The sequence below is a fragment of the Schistocerca serialis genome, chromosome 6 (genome assembly GCF_023864345.2).
Source record: "Schistocerca serialis cubense isolate TAMUIC-IGC-003099 chromosome 6, iqSchSeri2.2, whole genome shotgun sequence".
In the NCBI taxonomy this organism is placed as follows: domain Eukaryota; kingdom Metazoa; phylum Arthropoda; class Insecta; order Orthoptera; family Acrididae; genus Schistocerca; species Schistocerca serialis.
Genome location: NC_064643.1, coordinates 245,920,440 through 245,945,286, shown reverse-complemented (window position 1 = coordinate 245,945,286; position 24,847 = coordinate 245,920,440). Strand labels below are relative to the sequence as shown.

The following is a 24,847-nucleotide window of genomic DNA, read 5'->3' as shown; positions in this document are numbered from 1 at the left end:
AGGAAAGAGGGAAGGAGAGGGAAAGACGAAAGGATGTGGGTTTTAAGGGAGAGGGTAAGGAGTCATTCCAATCCCGGGAGCGGAAAGAATTACCTTAGGGGGGAAAATAGGAAAAAAGGACGGGTATACACTCGCACACACACACATATCCATCCACACATATACAGACACAAGCAGACGTATTTAAAGACAAAGAGTTTGGGCAGAGATGTCAGTCGAGGCAGAAGTGCAGAGGCAAAGATGTTGTTGAATGACAGGTGAGGTACGAGTGCAACTTGAAATTAGCGGAGATTGAGGCCTGGTGGATAACGGGAAGAGAGGATATATTGAAGAGCACGTTCCCATCTCCGGAGTTCGGATAGGTTGGTGTTAGTGGGAAGTATCCAGATAACCCGGACGGTGTAACACTGTGCCAAGATGTGCTGGCCATGCACCAAGGCATGTTTAGCCACAGGGTGATCCTCATTACCAACAAACACTGTCTGCCTGTGTCCATTCATGCGAATGGACAGTTTGTTGCTGGTCATTCCCACATAGAATGCGTCACAGTGTAGGCAGGTCAGTTGGTAGATCACGTGGGTGCTTTCACACGTGGCTCTGCCTTTGATCGTGTACACCTTCCGGGTTACAGGACTGGAGTAGGTGGTGGTGGTAGGGTGCATGGGACAGGTTTTACACCGGGGGCGGTTACAAGGGTAGGAGCCAGAGGGTAGGGAAGGTGGTTTGGGGATTTTATAAGGATGAACTAAGAGGATACGAAGGTTCGGTGGACGGCGGAAAGACACTCTTGGTGGAGTGGGGAGGATTTCATGAAGGATGGATCTCATTTCAGGGCAGGATTTGAGGAAGTCGTATCCCTGCTGGAGAGCCACATTCAGAATCTGATCCAGTCCCGGAAAGTATCCTGTCACAAGTGGGGCACTTTTGTGGTTCTTGTGTGGGAGGTTCTGGGTTTGAGAGGATGAGGAAGTGGCTCTAGTTATTTGCTTCTGTACCAGGTTGGGAGGGTAGTTGCGGGATGTGAAAGCTGTTGTCAGGTTGTTGGTGTAATGTTTCAGGGATTCTGGACTGGAGCAGATTCGTTTGCCACGAAGACCTAGGCTGTAGGGAAGGGACCGTTTGATGTGGAATGGGTGGCAGCTGTCGTAATGGAGGTACTATTGCTTGTTGGTGGGTTTGATGTGGACGGATGTGTGAAGTTGGCCATTAGACAGGTGGAGGTCAACATCAAGGAAAGTGGCATGGGATTTGGAGTAGGACAAGGTGAATCTGATGGAACCAAAGGAGTTGAGGTTGGAGAGGAAATTCTGGAGTTCTTCTTCACTGTGAGTCCAGATCATGAAGATGTCATCAATAAATCTGTACCAAACTTTGGGTTGGCAGGCCTGGGTAACCAAGAAGGCTTCCTCTAAGCGACCCATGAATAGGTTGGCGTACGAAGGGGCCATCCTGGTACCCATGGCTGTTCCCTTTAATTGTTGGTATGTCTGGCCTTCAAAAGTGAAGAAGTTGTGGGTCAGGATGAAGCTGGCTAAGGTAATGAGGAAAGAGGTTTTAGGTAGGGTGGCAGGTGAACACAAACATACACACAAAATTCAAGCTTTCGCAACAAACTGTTGCCTCATCAGGAAAGAGGGAAGGAGAGGGAAAGATGAAAAGATGTGGGTTTTAAGGGAGAGGGTAAGGAGGTATACACTCGCACACACACACATATCCATCCACACATACAGACACAAGCAGACATGTCTTTAAATATGTCTGCTTGTGTCTGTATGTGTGGATGGATATGTGTGTGTGTGCGAGTGTGTACCTGTCCTTTTTTCCCCCCAAGGTAAGTCTTTCCGCTCCCGGGATTGGAATGACTCCTTACCCTCTCCCTTAAAACCCACATCCTTTCGTCTTTCCCTCTCCTTCCCTCTTTCCTGATGAGGCAACCGTTGGTTGCGAAAGCTAGAATTTTGTGTGTATGTTTGTGTTTGTTTGTATGTCTATCGACCTGCCAGCGCTTTCGTTCGGTAAGTCACCTCATCTTTGTTTTTATATATATTTTTTCCCACAGGGGGGGGGGGGGGGGGGGTGAGGTGCTATTTTTGTGTATTTGTTTTTCATTCTTTTCTGAAGCAGGCTGTACTTTACAAAAATATTATCATTGTTTTGTAATGAATAAATTACAGTCATAGTCCTCATCTCCCCGTGGAAATGTTTTGCACCTTAAAATCTAGTTTTGAAATCTGTACCTTGCTTTTATATAATCTACCTGAACCATTTCATTATCTCTAGGTCTCTTCTATATTTAGAGCCTTCTGTCATTATTCTTATACCAAGTATTAACAACAATTAAATTGTACTCTTTGCTTGTAATACTGTAGCTGATAATGACTTTCATTCTATCTTTGCCATGGTGATCTTTTCACTATGCTATTCGTAGTAGTTTATCTGCACTTGTACTTCCATGTTAATTATTAGACCTCCTCTTGCCTTACACTTATTTGATTTTCTACTGAAACTCTGTAGTCATTGAGCAGAAATCTTGCTGCGAGCATCCTTCACTAGTTTGTGCTGTATCTTCTTCAACCTATTCATGTCTCTTTTCAAGTTCTATGTGCTTATGGGATTTAGCCTTCCACACTTGGACACACAGAACTCCAGATTTGTTTTTTTCTGATAAAAACATCATCCTCTGTGGGCTCTGCTCAGGGATCTTAAATAGGGAGACTGTTTATCCCTGGAATAGTTTACCTTTATGAGAGTGCCATCATAATTAAACTATTCAGTAAAGCAATGTGTAAGCAAAGAATATAAAGGCTATAGTTTCATCTTATTTTCAACCATATCGTAGTATTAACTTAATAAGGCTGGATCAGTCTGTCATCCTGACTGTCGCCCTTGAAACTACTGGAAGGCTGCTGGCCTTCTTTAGGAGACACCATCACCCCTTGGTTGTAGTTGCGCCTGTCCTACAGCAATGAGACACACACTGTAGCAAGATCCTTGCTTCTTATGTTTTTAATTCTGAGCAAATAGAGACTGACTTTAGAAAAATAATGTCACTTTCAAATTTTTCTTAAATTGAATCTGGCCATGGAATTTAGTAGGTGTGCATCATTATTTGTACATTCATCATAATTTTAAAATCACAACAGACTCTTTTCTTGGGTTTGTTATGACTGCTTTGTGTGCGTGCGTGCGCGTGTGTGTGTGTGTGTGTGTGTGTGTGTGTGTGTGTGTGTGTGTGTGTGTGTGTGTGTGTCCCTCTGTCCCAATCTCTAGTGACAATTATTCCATCCTGGATTGTTGTTATTCCATTTTGGAGTTTCCACTGTTTGAAAACGGGTTCAGTAATTCTTTCCACTCCTTGCATAAGTGGTTCTTTGAGAGTGAACAGAAGTATCAAACTCAACAGAATATTTATGCAGCTGTACACTTGAGCTTAAGGCTACATCTTAAATGAGTGACCTGAAGTGACTGCAGCGTGCAACAGCTTCAAGCTACAAAACATGACTACAGGTTGTGGCGGCGCGGTTCTTTCCATCCCTTTATGACGAACCTGCACCTACCTGCGAACATTGTCTCAGCATATCATCAGTAGGAAAGCTGAGTGAAACCCACTGTACTTTGACGTGAACCAGGCTGCAATTAAAGTCACTAATCTATGTTTCTGGAGAAAGTTTTCACACAAAATGAAAGGTTGGAAATTTTGTCCTCAATTAATATATTCTGAAACTTAGGTGAACAAGTATCACTGCCAAGCCCGTGCTAGTATTAATACAGTCCCTCACAGTCCCTTTCACTCACGTTAACAAGTTTATGGTGTTGCATATCCCGAAAACGTAGTAGCTACAAAAATATTGATGGTTTTTGATTGATAATGCTCGCCAAATATTAAGTCTGTCGATACCAAATGCAGTCACAGATTTTAGCCACCGACCTGCTCAATAAGCCACGTGGAATGTATGTCTTTTCTCGTCACAAAATTCACTTGAAAATTCCGAAATTTCTACACGCCAATCGGAATAATTATGCTGTCACTTTACCACACTTTTGATGTGTGCTAGATTGGGCAGCTTATCGTTTCCATCGGAATTACTACTACACACGTCCGAACTGTTTCATGGCTAGGCTCCCACTCCTCTCTAGAATACTGTAAGTCTTCTCTACCAGCAGAGAAAGGTGCGCGAAGAATATTGCTTTACCATTGGTTAGTTTACTCAACAGCCAATAGCAAAACAACATTCTCCTGTGTCAATCCGCACTTTTCATCAATAACCAATCGCAAAATAATAAACCTAACGACTGCACTTTTTACCGACGTAATTATCTAATATGTTGAAGTTTTGCTTATGCATAAAGTTATTTACTATTGTTATATACACCTGAATTTTACCATAAACTTAATATACAAATCTATTCTACAAAAATCCCCTTTGTCCATATCCATATTTCTTCGAAACGTTCCCACACTAAATCCCACTACATAACTTGCTAAACAGTTATCTTCATATTAACCTTAAACCACACTCGTGCATCATTCATACTGCTAAAACACATTTATAACATTTTACCCACACAAAAAGACATAGTAACACTTTATGAAAATACTAGAACAGTTTATGAAAAACCTTCTATTACTTTTGTGCACTCTAGTGGGCACAGTCAAAACTAAGTCAGTCCCCTCTCCAATAATGTCCTCTATCGGCTGATACATAAACTACGTGTGCGTCCAGTCTTGCGTCACCATCTGTCACTATCCAGCTCTGAAACACATCTCCCATTTAACCGCCTCCAAGGCAGGATCGTTATACGGTGTTACGCCTCAAGGTATAGCTACGGAAGTATCCTAGGCTGACAAAATCCATACCACTGCTGGTCGTTCACTACAGCTTGTGACATTTGAATTCAAACATGTTTGAATCATGTCACTGCAACACACATAACAGGAACAGCGACAGCTATGAGTCTTCACAGCGGAGTGTTGGAATGGACATGCCATCTACTATGAAAGAATTAATCACCTGATTTTAGGAAAACTATTGGTTTGAGATTCATCTTACAGTTTGATATCTTTGCTTTGAAAGGGGTGAATTTTGTTTTGTTATTCATCATAGTTACTGTGCTGCACCAAACTAAGTAAATGACTGCAAAATTTTTTTAAAAGTTTGTAGAGGTAAAAATACATTGCATAGAATTTGCTTGTATTTAATTTTAGATCATACATTATTGTTAATGAAATGTAGCCAATATATCGATATTGTATTTAAAGTTGAGATTAGAGCACTGTCTGTCTTGGTCCACGAGATTTTGCACACAGCGTGCTCTGTTCTGTCCATGCGCATCGGGAATCATGCAGTTGTAAAAATCGTTGTATTTCATGAACAGTTCAGGATATCAAAACAATGTTTTTTGCAAATGACAGCATGCAAGGAGGATGTATTTTTTCATATGGGCAACACTCGATACGTTTTGGTCAAATGTGTGAGTGGAGCGAAAACAAGTCTCCTTACAAATCCGCCATGGTTTTTGTATGAATTTTGATAGCGAGTGGTCAATTGGTTATTAAATTGGCCAGTTTGATGTCTAGTTAAGCAAACAAATATTTAATTGCTTGAAAGCAATCAGGGTAATTAAGAAAAACTAAGTGAGTTGAGGGAAAACTGAAATATTTCATGAACAACTGCTGCTAGCTATTGTAAATGAAGTGGCAAAAAGTTCATATGTTCAAGGCCTAGCTATTTTGCATGTATAAAGGTGCACTGATGTGATATTTAACTGTCAGAATAGACAAGACAGCCTAGACACAATGAGAGGAAGCCGAAAGGCACGCGCTAAGCTAAAGCAGGATGGCGTGTGGGCTGAAACAGGATATGTAATGAATGCTATAAAGAAAAGTACGTAGCTGCTGGAATACTTAACTTTAATCCATCCTTGTGGTACATCTGGAGATTGTGGCGATACAAGTGAGACTCTGTAGATACATGCAATGTTACTAATGGTGCCTTGCTAGGTCGTAGCCATTGACTTAGCTGAAGGCTATTCTAACTATTGGCTCGGCAAAGGAGCGAGGCTTCGTCAGTGTAGTCGCTAGCTACGTCGTCCGTACAACTGGAGCGAGTGCTAGTCAGTCTCTCGAGACCTGCCTTGTGGTGGCGCTCGGTCTGCGATCCCTGACAGTGGTGACACGCGGGTCCGACATGTATTAATGGACTGCGGCCGATTTAAAGCTACCACCTAGCAAGTGTGATGTCTGGCGGTGACACCACATAATATGCTAGAAGTGGCAGCTCGTGCAAAATTATACCAATGTGCTTCAATGTGGCGGCCTATAGTCTTTTGACTTACAATGGTGGTAATTATAACTAAATTGAATATATTAATTTTACTTATATAAACTGAACTGTCCCAATATATTTAAATTTTATGATTAATATTTTAACATTGCAAGGGGGAGGAGATGTTGGTAACTGGGGGAATCGATTCACAAGTTACCAGTCAGTGGCGTGGACCACTTGCCCACTGTGTAGTCCACCCTTTGTACTGTAAGCTTGAATACATGCCATTTCAAAGAAAAATACTGATTCTTTTGAATTTAGCAATCTGTGGCAAATGATTGCCTTCAGGTTAAATATTTGTTCAGAACATGGTCTTCCCTTCCTAAAACCCCCTTGACATTCATCTGAATTACTCTCCAGCATTGTTTCTACTCTGTTTAGTAAATCTTGGTAAATATGTTATAGGCAAATGCTTGAAAAAATTTCTACTGTTGTCGTTAACATCTTGTCTATTTCTTTTCGTATGTATTTGATGTATCAAGGTCACCTTCCACTCTCCTGGAGTTTTTCTGTTTTCATATTTTTCTCAAAGATTAAATTTAGCACTTTTTTAAAATTTTTGGTAGAGACAATTTCAAAAATTTGTCTGTAATAGTGTTGTATTCACCACATTGTAGAGTTTTCATAGCTACTTCAATTTCTTTGATAGCTGGCAATAAATCGTCTTCTAGCTTTTTAATGAGTGTTTTAGCATTTGAGTTTATGGATTGGTTCTGGATAATTAAAAAGCCGATCAAAACATTTTGCAAGTATTTTGAAATTTTCATTGATAGGTAAGTCTCGTCCCATGCCCCTCTGTTGTCCGATTTGCATTTAAGGTACACAACGGGCACCTCGTGTTGGGGTCACTCATTTTTCCATACTTAATCAGTCATTTTTCTGCACTTATCTGCTGCTGAAAGTTTGTGGTCACATAAGAAACACTCAGTTTTGATTCATTAATGAGATAGTCAAAAGTGTCTGTGTTCATCCTCCTTTATTCGAAGAATTTCTCTGGTAATCTTTGTAGCTTATGATACAAATTATGAAATTCTCCATGAAGATTCCTCCCTTTGTAAATTTCATTCTCAGCTCTCCTTTATTGCCTTATTTTCCTAAGTGAAGCTAATTTTGTTGCCTTACTCTAAAGCTGCTATATTCTACAGTTTAAGAGCTCCTTTATTAGAAACATCTGGTCAGCTCTAGGAGCCATCTCATCATGGGAGTTTGTCACTCATGTGGACAATGGAGAATGTAGCTCTATCCTGTTGCTTGTAGCAGGAACGTCACACATCCAGATGTCGCACGATGTCAGTCTCTTCTGTCACTCACATAGGAAGCAGCCTAAAAGATGCACCCCAGCATCACCTGTTTCAGTCAAAAGAATGGCAGTATAGATTAAATTTAATGAATCCTACATTGAGAAGCCAAACATGGTGAAAATGTGTAAGCTAACGATATTGCTCACATTCAGTAAATCGATTACTATAATGTCTTAATTCTTACAACTTCTTTGCACTGAGTCTTGGCTGAAAATTCTCCTTTTACTGGAATCTTTTACCTGCTGACAGACAACAGTTCGTTGTTGTAACCTACATGGATGGAGCTATTAATTGCTGCTGTGCCTATAACTGACCAGTGTCTATGCCACTTTTATCAGCCAGAAATTTTGTATTCTTATGATGAATGCAAATGGGAAGGATAAGATTTTGCAGACACTTTGTGCCAGGGGCATATTGAGTTAAAATTGAGCTATGTGAATGGGTTCAGGTGAGGGAAACCAATGCACTCACTGTCTCTTGCTTAAAGGAACATCAGTTAGAAAATTTGAAAAAGGACATTATTCCAGCAGACTGTTTTAAAATATTGTATTTCCACAACTTGTTTCAGACACTGTTCATTCTCCACTGGGGGGAAAAAAAAACTGTGATAAAAGAAGAGAGCAAATTCTTGGTAGCCATATAACTACATTAGGTGTAGTAGTAAACATAATAATTACCTGTAGTAACAGTTGTGGACACACAATTGAAAAATCATGTCATGCATATTCGTGCACAGCGTGATCATCAGCAGTCATGAAATATAAGCTGCATGACATGAAAGTGCTGTCAATAACAACAACATTACCAGGTTATTAAAATTTCACATGTAGTCATAAAGACAAAGGAAACAAACCTTGTCATATTTACTACAAACCACACTATATACTCTTGTTCATGTAACTGTTACATGTGCGTGACTGTGTAGGAAAATTTTAACTATCAGGCAGAGAATAAAAATACAATGCTCTTACTGTACTATTGACATGATTTAAGAGTATATCTCTGTCTTATACCAAAAGTTGTGTGAGAGATGGATACAATCAAATATATTATAAACATGTTGTGCGTGTAGATCACAATTGGGGTGGTGTGGTGTGTGTGTGTGTGTGGGGGGGGGGGGGGGGGGGCAGTTTAAAATACTATGCAGTCATCCCATGTGGTGTCATAGTGTAAGGATATAAGACACAATCCAACATGAATAGGAGTAGATTCAACGTTTTGAAAAATCTTCTGTTTTTCAGTTCTGTTTGCTCATTAAGAATATTGTCAGGGCTTTTATGTAAATGACTCTACATCTTGATCTCTTCCATTATATTTATTACTCTGCCCTTATTGATTTTGTGTGAAACATCAAGTGTGCTATCAGTGTACTGTGAAGTGTGATTTTCAGCTTGTAGGTGAGTGCTACAAGCAGATGCATTAGTCTCACTAGGCCTGGTGTGTTCCTTATATTGTAACTTAAAGTTCTGCCCCGTCTGTCCTACGTAGAAATTTTTACAGTTACTACAGTTAAATTTGTATATCCCTGATTGTGCAAAGAGTGGGGAACTGTTATGCTGAATATTTTTCACCATATAATTATCAGTCCTAAAGCTTATCTGTGTACCAAGTGAGAGTAATCCATCTGTTTTTAGCACACACACCGTGGGACATTAATAGCAGACTTCAGGTTTTACACACAGTCAGTAAGGGTGAGTAATGAATATACTGGAAGAGCTCCAAATATACAGTCATTTACGTAAACACCCTGACAATATTCTTAACAAGCAAATAGAACTAAAGAACTGAAGATTTTTATAAAACTTTGATTATATTCATTGAACCCAATCCTATTAGTGCTGGATTGTGTCTTGTATTCTTACACAGTGATGCCACATGCAGTTATGGCGTAGTATTTTAAATTGTGCCGCACACCAACAACATATTTAGAGCTAATGTATATAACCTCTGTTACATATTTGTCTATTTTATGCTATTTTTTTACATATCACATAATCTCTGTTCCCTGTGAGCATTTTAAGTGTTAATAAGTTACCTTATGTTTTCATCCAGTCAACTGTATTTCTCTTTATCTTTTCAGTTTTATACCAGTATCATTTTGATTACACTGCACAAAATAAAGTCTCATTTTTGTGTTTGAATATTTTTCCAATTGGTTGGTATCTTGTATTATGTATAAGTTTGTGCTAGTGCAGGGAATATCTTTTAATTGTTTGACAGTTTTTCAAATAGCAGTTACATCATAGGAGATGATTTGTGTCGTGCTATCAGCAATTTTGAATAATTACACACACGAACCCATGTACACATATTGTATAGTACAAAGATGTGTATCATGTACAGAATTGCATACATTTTGACCTCTTAATGCTATTCTTTTTATCTTCGATCTGCTGTTACTGTTTTACCTCAATTATTTTCTGTGCAGGCATTGGTTATCTGTGAATCTCAATAAGTTTGTTTTGCTGGCACTTGGTTTCTGAAGTTTGTTCTCCATATTGTGATGTGCTGTAGTTGTGAATGCTTTGTTTTACAATAAAGATTTTAGTGTACCTTCCCCACATTCTTCAATGTTATATACTAAGTAGCATTTATGTCGCATACCAATATTGTACCAAAAATATCTGGTATAAATATTTATGTTCTGTCAGTGAAATATGTCTTAACTTACCACACCAGTGTTTATATGTGACATTGATTTTTGTATAGAAGTATCCATGTTTCTTATGTAACTTTTAGTATAAGACAGAGATGTACTCTTAAATCGTATCAGTAGTGCAGTAAGATCTAGTATTTTTGTTCTCTGACTGACAGTTAAAATGTTCCCACACAGTCATGAACATGTGACAGTTATGTGAACAAGAGTATATAGTGTGATTTGTAGTAAATATGGCAAGGTATGTTTCCTTGGTGTTTTTGGCTAGATCCTACATTTTAATAAAAAGTAATGTTATTGTTCTTGAAAGACTTTCATGTCATGCACTTTATACCTTATAAGAAGACCATTGATGAACTTGCTGTGCATGGATACTCGTGGCACGTGATTTTTAACAAACTGACAATGGCATGTTCACATTTGTTACTATGGGCATCTGCTATGTTTTTTTAATGCTACATCTAATGTAGTTACATGACTGTCATGTTTTTGCTTTCTTCTTTTATCTAGGTATGTTGTCATGACTTTTTAAATGCAGTTGAGAATGGACAGTGTCTCAAACTAGTAGGGGAAATAAAATATTTTAAAGCCCAACCTGATTTAATAATGTCCATATTTTGAATATATTGGGTCTGTGGGGGACACCTTGAAGAAAGTGATATGACAGTTATGTGGGCTTGCTTGCTGCAATAATCCCTCTATCTCCAACAGTCTGTACGTGAATGCTTAAGGTGTAACACAAAACACTTTTCAAATGACTTTAGTTCAATACAACACAGAGGCCTATAAGCAAAAGGGTTATGTGACATGGGGAAGATGCTCTGTTATCCTTTGCTGATTACTAAACGAAACTTTAGGACTAGTATATTTCCTTCTTATGCTGCACAAAACCTGCCCTGATAGCTGGCTCTGTTCATTCTGACTAGTCCAAAGAGAAAAGAGAGAGCTGATACTGGGGAATGTTATGTATATGTGATGTGGCCACCTTCTTCTGCAGCTATTTGTCTGTCGTCTGTACCATCTCGAAAGCCTGAGCTATGGGCAGTATTATCTTTATGGACAGAGCTCTGTACTTCATCTAAGGAGAGATTAGTTAGCTTAAATGCTTCAGGTTCAATTTTCCCATCATAGGTCTTAATGTAAGACAATGTCATGGACAAGTGAATTCCCATAAGGTGTTTGAACAATGGAAAATCCAGGATGGAACGTAACAACATTATGAAAAGGGTAGTTGCTACTCACCATATAGTGGAGATACTGAGTCGCAGGTAGGCACAAAAAAGAGACTGTCGTACAATAAGCTTTCAGCCAGCAAGGCCTGTGTCAAAAATAGACAGCAGACACACACACACACACACACACACACACGTGAATGCAACTCACATACACATGACCACAGCCAGACTATGAACAACCGTGCATGATGGGAGGGGCAGCTAAGTGGGGGTAAGGAAAGGCAGGGCAGGGAGGGGGAGGGATAGCAGGGTAAGGGTAAGGGATGGTAAACACTTTTTTGCCACCAACGGTACCAGTTAGACTCAACCAAACGTCAATGTTGAGCCCTGCCTGACTCAGTTCACTCCTCCATCCCTATGTGATCCACCCCCACCGCCCTTAAATCACCCCCTTTTAACTTTCCAGGATTTATCAACCTTGAACCCTGCCTCACCGTTGTGCCCTAAATCCCTCATCATACAAACTAACCTTACATCTGCAGAACGAAATGCAGTCCACCACCTAAAAACTGATACTGGCCTTATAATCCTACCTGTTGACAAAGGCTCCACCACTGTTGCCTTGAGTTGCAATGATTACTTGCCAAAAGGTGTCTGCAGCTGTCAGTTTCATCCACTTATAAACACTGCAACAGTGACCCCATTCCAGAAATCCAGCAGGATCCTTAGGCCCATCCCAGAACCTCTCCCAGGAGTCCATCTTTCTCCTCACCCCAAGTACTCCCTGCACTCTTACCTTCTACATGCTTCCCAAAGTCCCTGTTCTGCGTTCATAGGCAGCACACCGCACCTGGTACACACGGTGCTTGGGGACCACAGCACAGCTACGACACCTGAGGATGGGCATATAACAGTCTGAAATTCGTCGTGTGAAAATAAAGTAATTTACAACTGAAGCGGTATTCTCAACCTCTGCTATAATGCTCAGTTGTGGATGTTCTGCCAGCAGGATTGTTTCTACACAATATCCTCGTCCATCCTTAAGCAGCTCCTGCTCCCAACCCCTTGCCTCATGGCTCATATCCCTGTAATAGACCTAGATGCAAGACTTGTCCCATATATCCTCCCATCTGTTTTGACTTCTCCCCTTTTCCAGTCTTCCCTGTCCACCATTTAAGCTCCTGTTTACATCTAGCTTCCCTACCCTCTCTCCACCTCGTCCCTACATGCTCCTGCAGCAGCACTTAACCGTCTTGTAGTCTGGATGTGGTCATTTGTGTGTGTGTGTGTGTGTGTGTGTGTGTGTGTGTGTGTGTGTCCTTTTCATAACATTGTTACATAAGGTGTTTGACACATTTTGCTTATGAATTTACATTCATGCTGAAGTTGCAAAGTTTGAAACCCACCAGTGATATGATTGCTCTTGTCCATTGCAAAGTTGTTGAAATATTGGCTAGAACAGGATGATATGCATATGACTGTAGAAATTGTTGCTGAATGAATGGTATATATCATCAGTCAACAAATCTGCTGTCCCAATAAAAGAACTAGTTTTTGCCTGAGGTAAGACTTTTAAGAATTAGACCACAACAAGAAGAAAGACTTTTGGAGTTGTAGATATGATACTTAGAATGGGTGTAAATGCTGTTGAAACAACTGTATGTGAGACCGAGTGTTCCTCCGGTTTATCGTAGAATGTAAACCCGTGGGGGCAAGAACTAAAAGATGAACAGATGGGGTTGGGAGTTGACATGGATTACTGTTGCTGCAGATGATGCTGATACTCAGATTGCTGTTGATAATATTTGTAGAGTTGTTTAGCTGCTGTTCCTTGTGCTTTGCCTGCTGAACTGTTGTTGCTGTGGAAGCACAAGTTGCTGTTGATGATTTTGTTGTTACCGTTCTAAGATTTTTGCTGTGATGCATCCAGAGCCCACATTGAGTTCAAATTACTTCATCACCAGTTACCCATGGTGTTATTTATTTTGTAGTCACAACATACAAAACAACATATAATTTTATTGTTATTATCATTAATATTATTTAGATTATGGTAAAACAACAGAGAAATGTGACACGGGTAAAATGGGAAAATAAGTCATAAAAATGCAGTACATTCATGCAGGCTTAATCCAGAATCAGTGTATAAGTGCAGTTCATAATACAGGTATTTTCTGTACTAGTAATAGCAGTTGAGAGAGGCTCATTGTAGACTAGTGGACATGGAATAAGAATCTGTGCTCCAAATTGCTGTGGTTTCTGGGGAGAACATAGCAAACAAGGCAGTCACTAATGGAATGTAGAAGGTAAAAAAGGATCACCAACAAGCAGAAAGTGTCAAGCAGTGGAATGACAACTGGGATACATATATCTAACTTGGTAGAGGAATATGAAAACAGAAAAAATTACCGGCTTAACAAATTTTCTGCACAAGATTGGCAAAAATATAAAATTTAATTGCAGGTTACGAATTGAGAGATATGCTGTCATTTTATATATACTGCTTAATGCTTATGTTAATCACTTGGGCACATGTCATATTTTCGAAAAAATAAATTCTGAAATGATTTTACTAAGTTTTAGAGCTTGTTGCTCTTCAGACTTCTATGAAGGAACTGAGAGAAAATTTACAAAGACAACATATACACACACTTACTTATCATACCCATGTATACTAGTATGCATCACCCCCCCCCCCCCCCCCCCCCCTCCTCACCCTAGTCCTGAGATGTTAAAGCCTAGAAGAGAAGAAAGATAGATTAGAGGGGACAGAAAAGAACAGTGTGTTGGAGAATTAGGACAGAAGAAGTCAGTCATAATGTATAATAGGATTTGTTTGAGGGCAGATACTCGTCTCTGGAATTCATGGAGACTAATCTCAGTAGGGAGGATCCAAGTGCCCTGGGTAGTGTAGCAAGCACTCAGGTCCATTATGTCATGCTGTAGAGTGTGTTTGGCAACTGGCCACAGGGTATCCCATTCATGTGCTCAACCAGTTCAGTGCATGTCATACCTATCTCAAACTCTGTGCAGTGGACACAGGTCAGTTTAAAACAATGTCAAAGGCAGAGCAGCTTTCAGAACTAAGTATTTTCAACAATTTCTTTATTATCCTGTAGGTACTGTAGTCTTAAGTAAGGAACAATAAAAATTGACTGTAGCTTTTTATTTGCTACAGATGATTCAGAAGGTCCATCAATGTTAAAACCAATATCAAGCTTTGATTTCTCATCTGATGAGAACTTTGGAAGTGCAGGAACAGAGTTGTTTGATGGAGATGCGTTTGTGCTGTTCTGGGATATTCGTACATCTAAATTACTTGGTGGTTACTGGGAGTCACATACAGATGATATAACTCAGGTAAAATGGACATTAATAATTGCATATGCTAGCAATAGTTTTAATCTGTTGCAGTTTTACTTTGTACCTTAAATGTTGAGCTGACTGAGATATGTACCTCTAAACTCTCAGTCTTTCTTTTGAAGTGACTTAGAAATGAAATTACACAATTAACTTATTAATGAAAGAATTTTTGCTTCACCATTGGTATCATTACTTTGTACTAAAATAACAGGAACTCCACAAAATTGGTTTTTGACATACAATGTACATAGATCTGTGAAACAGATTCTAATTAGATGCAGTTTCTGTTACACTTTCATTCACTTAATTGCTGAAGTAAATGAGGAGCAATAGTAAATAGAATGGGACCATAAGATTAAGGGGAGAGGCAAATGAGGGATATTTTTTTGATCCACTTAATCAAAACACACACACATTAATCAGCAAAGGCAACAGGGACTTGACATTCGTCATTGCAGCTCAAACAGTGTACTGAAATGAGGGAATATTTATGTTGCACAGCTCTTAATCGCCTTGTTTTTGCCCAGGGCTGTAGGAAAAGTGTAATCAGCTTGTATTTGTCTTGTTGGCATGTAGCATTTGTAACATATACCTAGTCCTTATGTCTTATTGTTGTAATGTAATTGTAAACTGTCGAAGCTGCATTGGTAAAGTACCGGAACTTCAAGCGCTGATAGAAAGCACCGAAGTTGAAATCGTTATAGGTACAGAAAGCTGGCTGAAGCCAGAGATAAATTCTGCCGAAATTTTTACAAAGGCACAGACGGTCTTTAGAAAGGATAGATTGCATACAACCGGTGGTGGCGTGTTTCTCGCTGTTAGTAGTACTTTATCCTGTAGTGAAGTAGAAGTGGATAGTTCCTGTGAATTATTATGGGTGGAGGTTACACTCAACAACCGAGCTAGGTTAATAGTTGGCTCCTTTTACCGACCTCCCAACTCAGCAGCATTAGTGGCAGAACAACTGAGAGAAAATTTGGAATACATTTCACATAAATTTTCTCAGCATGTTATAGTCTTAGGTGGAGATTTCAATTTACCAGATATAGACTGGGACACTCAGATGTTTAGGACGGGTGGTAGGGACAGAGCATCGAGTGACATTATACTGAGTGCACTATCCGAAAACTACCTCGAGCAATTAAACAGGAAGCGATTCGTGGAGATAACATCTTGGACATACTGATAACAAACAGACCCGAACTTTTTGACTCTGTAAGTGCAGAACAGGGAATCAGTGATCATAAGGCTGTTGCAGCACCCTTGAATATGGAAGTTAATAGGAATATAAAAAAAGCGAGGAAGGTTTATCTGTTTAGCAAGAGTAATAGAAGGCAGATTTCAGACTACCTAACAGATCAAAACAAAAATTTCTTTTCCAACACTGCCAATGTTGAGTGTTTATGGAAAAAGTTCAAGGCAATCGTAAAATGCGTTTTAGACAGGTACATGCCGAGTAAAACTGTGAGGGACGGGAAAAACCCACCGTGGTTCAACAACAAAGTTAGGAAACTACTGCGAAAGCAATGAGAGCTTCACTCCAAGTTTAAACGCAGCCAAAACCTCTCAGACAAACAGAAGCTAAACGATGCCAAAGTTAGCGTGAGGGGGGCTATGCGTGAAGCGTTCAGTGAGTTCGAAAGTAAAATTCTATGTACCGATTTGACAGAAAATCCTAGGAAGTTCTGGTCTTATGTTAAATCAGTAAGTGGCTCGAAACAGCATATCCAGACACTCCAGGATGATGATGGCATTGAAACAGAGGATGACACGTGTAAAGCTGAAATACTAAACACCTTTTTCCAAAGCTGTTTCACAGAGGAAGACCGCACTGCAATTCCTTCTCTAAATCCTCACACAAATGAAAAAATGGCTGACATTGAAATAAGTGTCAAGGGAATAGAAAAGCAACTGGAATCACTCAACAGAGGAATGTCCACTGGACCTGACGGGATACTAATTCGATTCTACACAGATTACGCGAAAGAACTTGCCCGCCTTCTAAGAGCCGTGTACCGCAAGTCTCTTGAGGAACGGAAGGTTCCAAATGATTGGAAATGAGCGCAGGTAGTCCCAGTCTTCAAGAAGGGTCGTTGAGCAGATGCGCAAAACTGTAGACCTATATCTCTGACGTCGATCTGTTGTAGAATTTTAGAACATGTTTTTTGCTCGCGTATCATGTCGTTTTTGGAAACCCAGAATCTACTCTGTAGGAATCAACATGGATTCCGGAAACAGCGATCGTGTGAGACCCAACTCGCTTTATTTGTTCATGAGACCCAGAAAATATTAGATACAGGCTCCCAGGTAGATGCTATTTTCCTTGACTTCCGGAAGGCGTTCGATGCAGTTCCGCACTGTCGCCTGATAAACAAAGTAAGAGCCTACGGAATATCAGACCAGCTGTGTGGCTGGATTGAAGAGTTTTTAGCAAACAGAACACAGCATGTTGTTATCAATGGAGAGACATCTACAGACGTTAAAGTAACCTCTGGCGTGCCACAGGGGAGTGTTATGGGACCATTGCTTTTCACAATATATGTAAATGACCTAGTAGATAGTGTCGGAAGTTACATGCGCCTTTATGCGGATGAAGCTGTAGAATGTTTGATAGCATTTAAGATTATGATAATAGAAAGTTTTGGGCAGAATAAAAATAATGGAAGCAGTAAAAGTAACCTCTCACCTTATAGTTGAGACAATGAGTCATCAATAGGTAGTTAAACAAGACAGAAAGAAGGACTCCATCTGAAATCTAAGCAGTGTTTTCTGATTTGTTTATGTGCCTATTGACCATTCAACAATTTGGCTGTACAGAGCGTTGTTACTTTTACTCCTTCCATTATCTAGGATTGTGTTTGTCATTAATCTATTTTTTGCTCATGGTCAGCAAGTTGTGGCATATAAAACATATTTCCCTGTAGATGATTGCTGTATTTGTGGATTCTATACTATTCCTGACATGTAGAAACCAAGTAAAATGTTCTCAGGTTTCGAACTGCATCAAGTGATTTATGTTCCATGAGCTTAAGACCAAGTGCTCACTGCCATTGTCAAGTGACTGACTGCTGGTATGCCCTTATATGCTGTAGCTGTCAGCTGTGATGCTACTGGTGCTCACAGCATTGCCATGTATACCACTCATTGACTCCACATTCTCTGCACCTGCTCCAACCTCACAATTGTTGGATCCCACATCATACAGAGCTGCAGACCATCATTTCCATTAAGGATATTATTGATGATTTTTATTTTGATGGCTTCTTAAATTACACAATCCCAGAGAGCATTTGTGTGAGTAGCAGCAGAGGTTTCATCAAATCTGATCTGGTGACCATTCTCCAGACTGTGCTGAACTAAGTGAACTTTTTGGGATAGTAAAGATGACAAACTCTCTCATGCTACTTCCTCCATTGTTCTACAGTGCACACTGATTATCCGGTGTCAAGGAACGGCAATGCATAGTCTTTTCCAACTTCTCTAGTAAATTAGATGTTGTGTTAATGCTGTTGATATGCTCCAAGAATGCGTCAAGTTTTTCACATTTGTGGGGTCAAATGATGAATGTGCGATCAATATATTGCAAGAAACAACTAGGCTTTAAGGAGCTGTGTCTAAGGCAATATCCTGGAAATTCTCCATGAAGATGTTTGCAACAACTGGACCTAACGAGCTTCTCATCACAGTGTTGTCAGTCTGATCCTAAAATCAGCTGTTGTACAGAAAATAAGATGATTTCATCATGTGCTTAAATAGCTCAGCCCTGTCAGTTTTAAAAAGCTAGAACACTAGGTCTTTTATCAGCACATTTGTAAACAGTGCTACTACATCAAAACTGACTATAATATCATCCTCACTGATAACACCCTCAACAGAGACAGTGGTCTGCAACACAGCACAGCATGGAACCCGGCCATCGCATGGTTGGAGCGGAGTTAACATATACCCATATTTGATGATATGATATGCACCAGTGACATCATAGCTAGCAGCTAGAGTAAGAGTTTATAGGGATGTATCAGCAGTCCATCAACATTCATTCACTTGAGAATGACCAGGCAGTGATTGGCCAAAAGCTTGTGGCATTGTAACCACTAGAAGAGCCTAAAAAGCCAAGAACAATTAAAAAAACTTCCTGGCAGATTAAAATTGTGTGCCAGACTGAGACTCGAACTCAGGACCTTTGCCTTTAGCAGGCAAGTGCTCTACCGACTGAGCTACCCAAGCAGGACTCATGCCCTGTCCTCACATCTTTACTTCCGCCAGTACCTCATCTCCCACCTTACAAATGAGGAGACAAGGAAATCTCAGAAGTAAAGCTGTGAGGGCAGGCCGTGAGTCGTGCTTGGGTAGCTCAATCGGTAGAGCACTTGCCTGCTAAAGGCAAAGGTCCCGAGTTCTAGTCTCAGTCCAGCACACAATTTTAATCTTCCAGGAAGTTTCATATCAGTGCACACTCCACTGCAGAATGAAAATTTCATCCTGGTTCCAAGAACATTTAGTCAGTGTTAGCGCCACCAGACTTGGCATTCTTACAGTATAGATTCTGCTTTGGAAATTGTGACCGAGGTGATTGCTGTTGAGTGGCAATGAAAACTGTGTCTACCTCTGCACTCCATAAGACAACATAAAGTGTTTACATAGAAATTTGCAAAATACTTTTCTGTTCATGTTCAGTTCAAGCAAATGTAAGTAGCTTTGGAGCTCTAATTTTTTGTAAACTTTTATCCTTATTTTGTTGCTTTTCATCCAGATCATGGTATATTATATTATGTTGTATTGTAGAAAAAATGTCTTACAAGGAGTAATGCAAAATTATCTATTTGTATTAATACTATACCCCCATGAACCAAGAACCTTGCCAAAGTGGGATGGTTTGCATGCCTCAACGATACAGATAGCTGTACCGTAGGTGCAGATACAATGGAGGAGAATCTGTGGAGAAGCAAGACTAACCCATGGGCCTTAAAGAGGGGCAGCAACCTTTTCAATAATTGCAGGGCCAACAATGTGGATGATTGACTGATCTTACCTTGCAAAATTGTGCAGGAAGGCTTTTCTGTGCTGATATCGCGAACATTTGTAAGGAGAAACGACAGCTATGATTTTTTTCTCCCAAGGGCAAGCAGCTCTACTGTGTCTTAATGTTAATAGTATTCTCGTGGGTAAAATATGGTGTAGGTAAAATAATCCTCCATTCGAATCTCTGGACAGAGACCACTCAGGAGGATGTCATTACCAGGAAAGACCGACCTGGTATTCTGTGGGTAAGAGTGTGGAATGAGAGATCTTTTAATCGGGTTAGATGTGTTAGAGAATTTAAGAAGAGAAATGAATAGATTGAAGTTAGATATAGTTGGAATTAGTGAACTTAGTGGCAGGAAGAATAGGACTTCCGGTCAGGTGGAGTACAGGATTCTCTATACAAAATCGTATAGCACGCATGCAGGAGTAGGCCCAATAATGAGTACAGAAATAGGAATGTGGATAAGCTGCTATGAATAGCACACTGAATGCATTATTATAACGAACACCTACCATAGTAGTGCAGTTTTATATGCCAACTAGCTTCACATATGATGAAGGCATTGAAGGAAATTATTAAGATATAAAGGAGATGAAAATTTAATAGTTATGGCTGACTGAAATTCAGTAATGGGTGAAGGATGAGAATTAAAAATAGTAGGAGAACTTGGACTGGGGAAAAGGAATCAATGAGGAAGCCACGTAGTTGAATTTTGCACAGCGCATCATCACAAACACTTGGTTAAAAAAATAAATGTTGTGGGAAAGATCAGGGGACATTAGAAGGTTTCGAATTTATTATGTGGTGGTAAGACAGAATTTGAAACCAGGTTTTAAACTTTAATACACTTTCAGGGGAAGATGTGAACTGTGGCCATAATCTTTTGCCTGTGAATTGCAGATTAGATGGGACTTGTATAATTTGAAGGAACCAGATGTTGTTGAGAATTTCAGAGGGAGCACAAAGCAATGGTGGGCTGAAATCGGATAGGAACATAAGAGAAGATGAATGGATAGCTCTGTAGGCAATGCAGAATGGCATCACATAAGTAAAAAGACAAAGCCTAGTGGAACTTTCTGGATAACTCTGGAGATGTTGGATTTAATTGATGAAAGAAAGAAAAAGAAAAAGATTGACAGGAAAAAATGATATAGTAGAAGAGCTAGACGAGAAGTGCAGGAATGTAGAAGCACGCCTAACTAGAGGAAATTAAGGAGACCATTGGAAGCAACTGTATGAATATCCAGAGCTCAGATACCAAACAATTACTAATCAGATAAAGCTGAAATGTCTGTATAAGAGGGAAAAAAAACTAAGTAAATTATTATAGAAAGAGAAGCGGAAGTAGATGAATATGAGATCTGAGATATGATACTGTGAGAAGAATTTGACAGTGCAATGTAAGATCCAAGTGGAAACAAGACTTGTGGATATTCCCTCAGAATTATTATTAAGATCCTTGGGAGAGCCAATCATGTCAGAATTATTCCATATGGTGTGCAAGTTGTATGGGACAGGCAAAATACCCTGAGACTTCAGGAAGAATGTAATAATTACAATTTGTGAGAAGGCAGGTGCAGTGAATACTACTGAACCATCAGTCAAATAAGTCATTTTTGCAAAATACCGACATGAATTATTTACAGAAGAATGGAAATACTGGTAGAGGCCAGCCTTGGGGGAGATCACTTTGGGTTTCGGACAAATGTAGTAACACGAGGCAATATTGTACAGACAAATTATCTTATAAGATAGATTAAAGAAAGGCAAACCTATGTTTATAGCATTTGCAGATTTAGACAAAGCTTTTGACCCTGTAAAGTGGACTACACTCTTTGAAATATTGAAGGTATGAAGGAGCGAAAAGTTATTTACAATTTGTACAGAAACCAGACTGCAGTTGAGGAGAGAGTGAGATAGGGTTGTAGCCCACCACTCCCCCCCCCCCTCCTCCCCCCTCCCCCCAATGTTATTCACTCTGTATATTGATTAAGTTGTGAAGGAAACCCTGGAGAAATTTGGAGTAGGGATTAAAGTTCAGGGAGAAGAAATAAAAACTTTGTGGTTTGCCAATAACATTGTGATTCTGTCAGAGATGGCTAAGGACTTGGAAGGGCAGTTGAATAGAATGGGCAGTGTGTAGAAAGAAAGATTATAAGATGAACATCAATAAAAATAAGAAAGGTTATTGGAATTTAATTTGGCTAAATTAAAACAGGCGATGCTGAGGGAATTAGATGTGAAAAGGAGATGCTAAAAGTTGTGATGAGTTTTGCTGTGTGGGCAACAGAATAATTGATGATGGCTGAGGAAGGGAAGATACAAAATACAGACTGATGACAGCCAGAAAAACGTTTCTGGAAACAAGGCATTTGTGAACATTTAAGATACATTGAAATGTTAGAAAGTCTTTGCTGAATGTGTTTCTGAATAAATGTCATGAAGTATTTTCTGAAGGTATTTCTGAATACGTTCAGAAAAGAATTCCAAACATTTAAATTTACATTAGATGTACTCAAGTTTCTTGTTTTCAGAAATGCATGGATGTGTTATGGAATGTAGCCTTGTATGGAAGTGAAAAGCAGATGGTACGCAGTTCAGACATATACTAGTACTAATTTCTATTTGTTTCATTCCATGTTTAGAGATCACTGTTCGTTTGTGATTCTCTTAAATTAGTCACTATCTTGTAGTCATATTCGGTCACTTAAATACTAACATGATATGATAGTTTAAGAGCTTATGAAAAGATTACAGAATAGTTGAAGATTTGAAGGGAATTCAGTGTAGAAAAACTAATGTGGAAGTAACACCGAAAACAACTCAGGAACCGACAGTCGTCACTCTGCCAGTTAACACAGAATGTTAACGTCCCTTGGGAATATACCACCTTATATCCTTAACATTATGTTTCCCTTTTTCTTCTCCTGTTGTAGGATCCAGTGAAAATAACGGTTTTTGGGTGGATTACCAATTGTACTCGGTAAGGTCCCACATACTTTTGGAAAAATTTATGCATTTCTTTCTTCAGGGCAGAGCTCTGTAGATGCTGTTTTACGAGAACTAGGCCATCGACCTTATATTGAGGTTCGATAGCCGTCTCGTTATTTTTATTTACTCGTTGTGCCCTCTTAACTAAGTTCTTAGCAACTATCGTTTGATTCAATTGGTAATCAGTAGTAGGTTGTTCTGGCCAAGTAAAGCATTTAATAGGAGGTTCACCTACAAAAGGTTTACCTATTACTTCCAAAGGAAGTAATAGGTAAATTCATTTAAAATAAACTCGAAGTCTCTAATTTTCGTTGCCCATGGCGTATGTTCTTTATGACAGTGTGTACGGCGTAACTTCCCAATTTCTTTCATAACCCTTTAACATGGGTTAGAGGATGGATTGTAGTTGGAGATCAATATTTGACGAATATTTTCCACAGCTAGAAATTCTTTAAGCTCCTTGCTAGTGAACTGGGGTCCATTGTCTGAAAGGAACTGCTTCGGTTTTCTTATCTTGAGGAAGTATTGTTGTAGACAGTGTATTACTGTTAATGTGCTTGCTTTCTTAATAGGGTACAACTAAACATACTTTGACCAACATTCTATGAGGACTACAATGTAAGCCACTCTTCCCTTTCCTTTTGGGATTGGTCCAAAGAAATCTGCAGCTGTTAGATCGCGTAACGCTTTAGGAAGAATTGTATACATTTTATATTTAATGTGAGTGTTATCCTCTTTTATCTTCTGACAGATTTCACAAGTTTTAATGTCCAATGTTGTTCTATGTCCTAGCTTTTTAAAGTAGTAGAACTTATTCATATGTGCAATACATTTCTTTATACCGAAATGCCCACACCCCTTATGAATGTACCATACTAGCTCGTCTTCTACTAAATTCAGTATACATAAACGCCAATGTTGCGTTGTCTTACTGTGTCTCCAGAATAAATTATGTCCTATAATCTTCCACCTTCCATCTTGATTAGGCGGTAACGACTTCCTAACACACATAGCAAATATATCTGTAAAATAGGGATCATGTTGGATGTTACGTGTTATTTTCTGAGCCATTTCTTGCGCCTTGTTAAGTGGCTATTCTAATGTTAAAAAGTTAATCACAAAAATTATGCCAGGCCCTTCTGTACGCTTTAGTTCTTTCATGCCTACTGTTAGCTGAGACAAAGTGTCGGGTACAGTATTCTGCTAACCTTTTATATACTGGATTTTAATGTCATATCCTTGAAGAAACATCATCAACCACATCAATGTACTATGTAGTAATCGACTATTCATTAAAAATGACAGAGCTTGGCGACCTGTATAAACATATATTTCGGACCCCCAGATCAGTGTTTGGAATTTTTGTATACCCCTTACCATGACCAATAATTCTTTTTCTGCTACTGTATAATTCAATTCTTGTTTATTGAGACTCCGACTAGCAAAAGCTATTGACCTATGGTCTATACTTTCTAAACCCCATTTGCCTTGGAAAAGTTCTGCAGCTATACCATAGTGATGCATCGGTTGAAATCTTAAATGGTTCACCCATCACCGGATGGTGCAATATTGGTGATTCTGATAGTGCCTGCTTTACACTTTCAAATGCATTATGTGCTTCTTGGTCCCAACTCCATGGTATTCCTGTTCGTAATGAACGCAAAAGTCGAGGGTCGTTCAATTCTTGACTGTGTATATAGCATCTGTATACCCTGCTATTCCAAGAAATCCCTTCAATTATCTAGATGGTGGACACTCCTTAATAGCCTTTATATGTTTGGAATCGGGCTTAATTCCTTGTACACCTACGATATGTCCTGTCACGGCCGCCACATTTTAACGCTTTCTTGGACGACAAGAGACAGTGCGGTGTTGGGTTGCAGAACTCACACATCTCTTCCATTTGACTTACACATTGTGCGTGCAGCCGATCCTCTTCTTTGGGTTATGAGCTACGTTGCTCTCACCGTTTAATTCATCTCCAAAGACTGTATCAGGTTAAGGGGAAT

General features: G+C 39.4%; 1 protein-coding gene across 1 annotated transcript in view; it reads left to right on the top strand.

Moving 5' to 3' along the window:
* The window catches only part of LOC126484081 (WD repeat-containing protein 89), a 277,264-nt gene that overhangs the window by 71,621 nt on the left and 180,796 nt on the right, over positions 1-24,847 (top strand). The window contains exon 5 of the mRNA XM_050107451.1: positions 14,637-14,818. Within this exon, the coding sequence (XP_049963408.1) occupies positions 14,637-14,818 (182 nt within the window). The remainder of the gene's footprint in view (positions 1-14,636; positions 14,819-24,847) is intronic.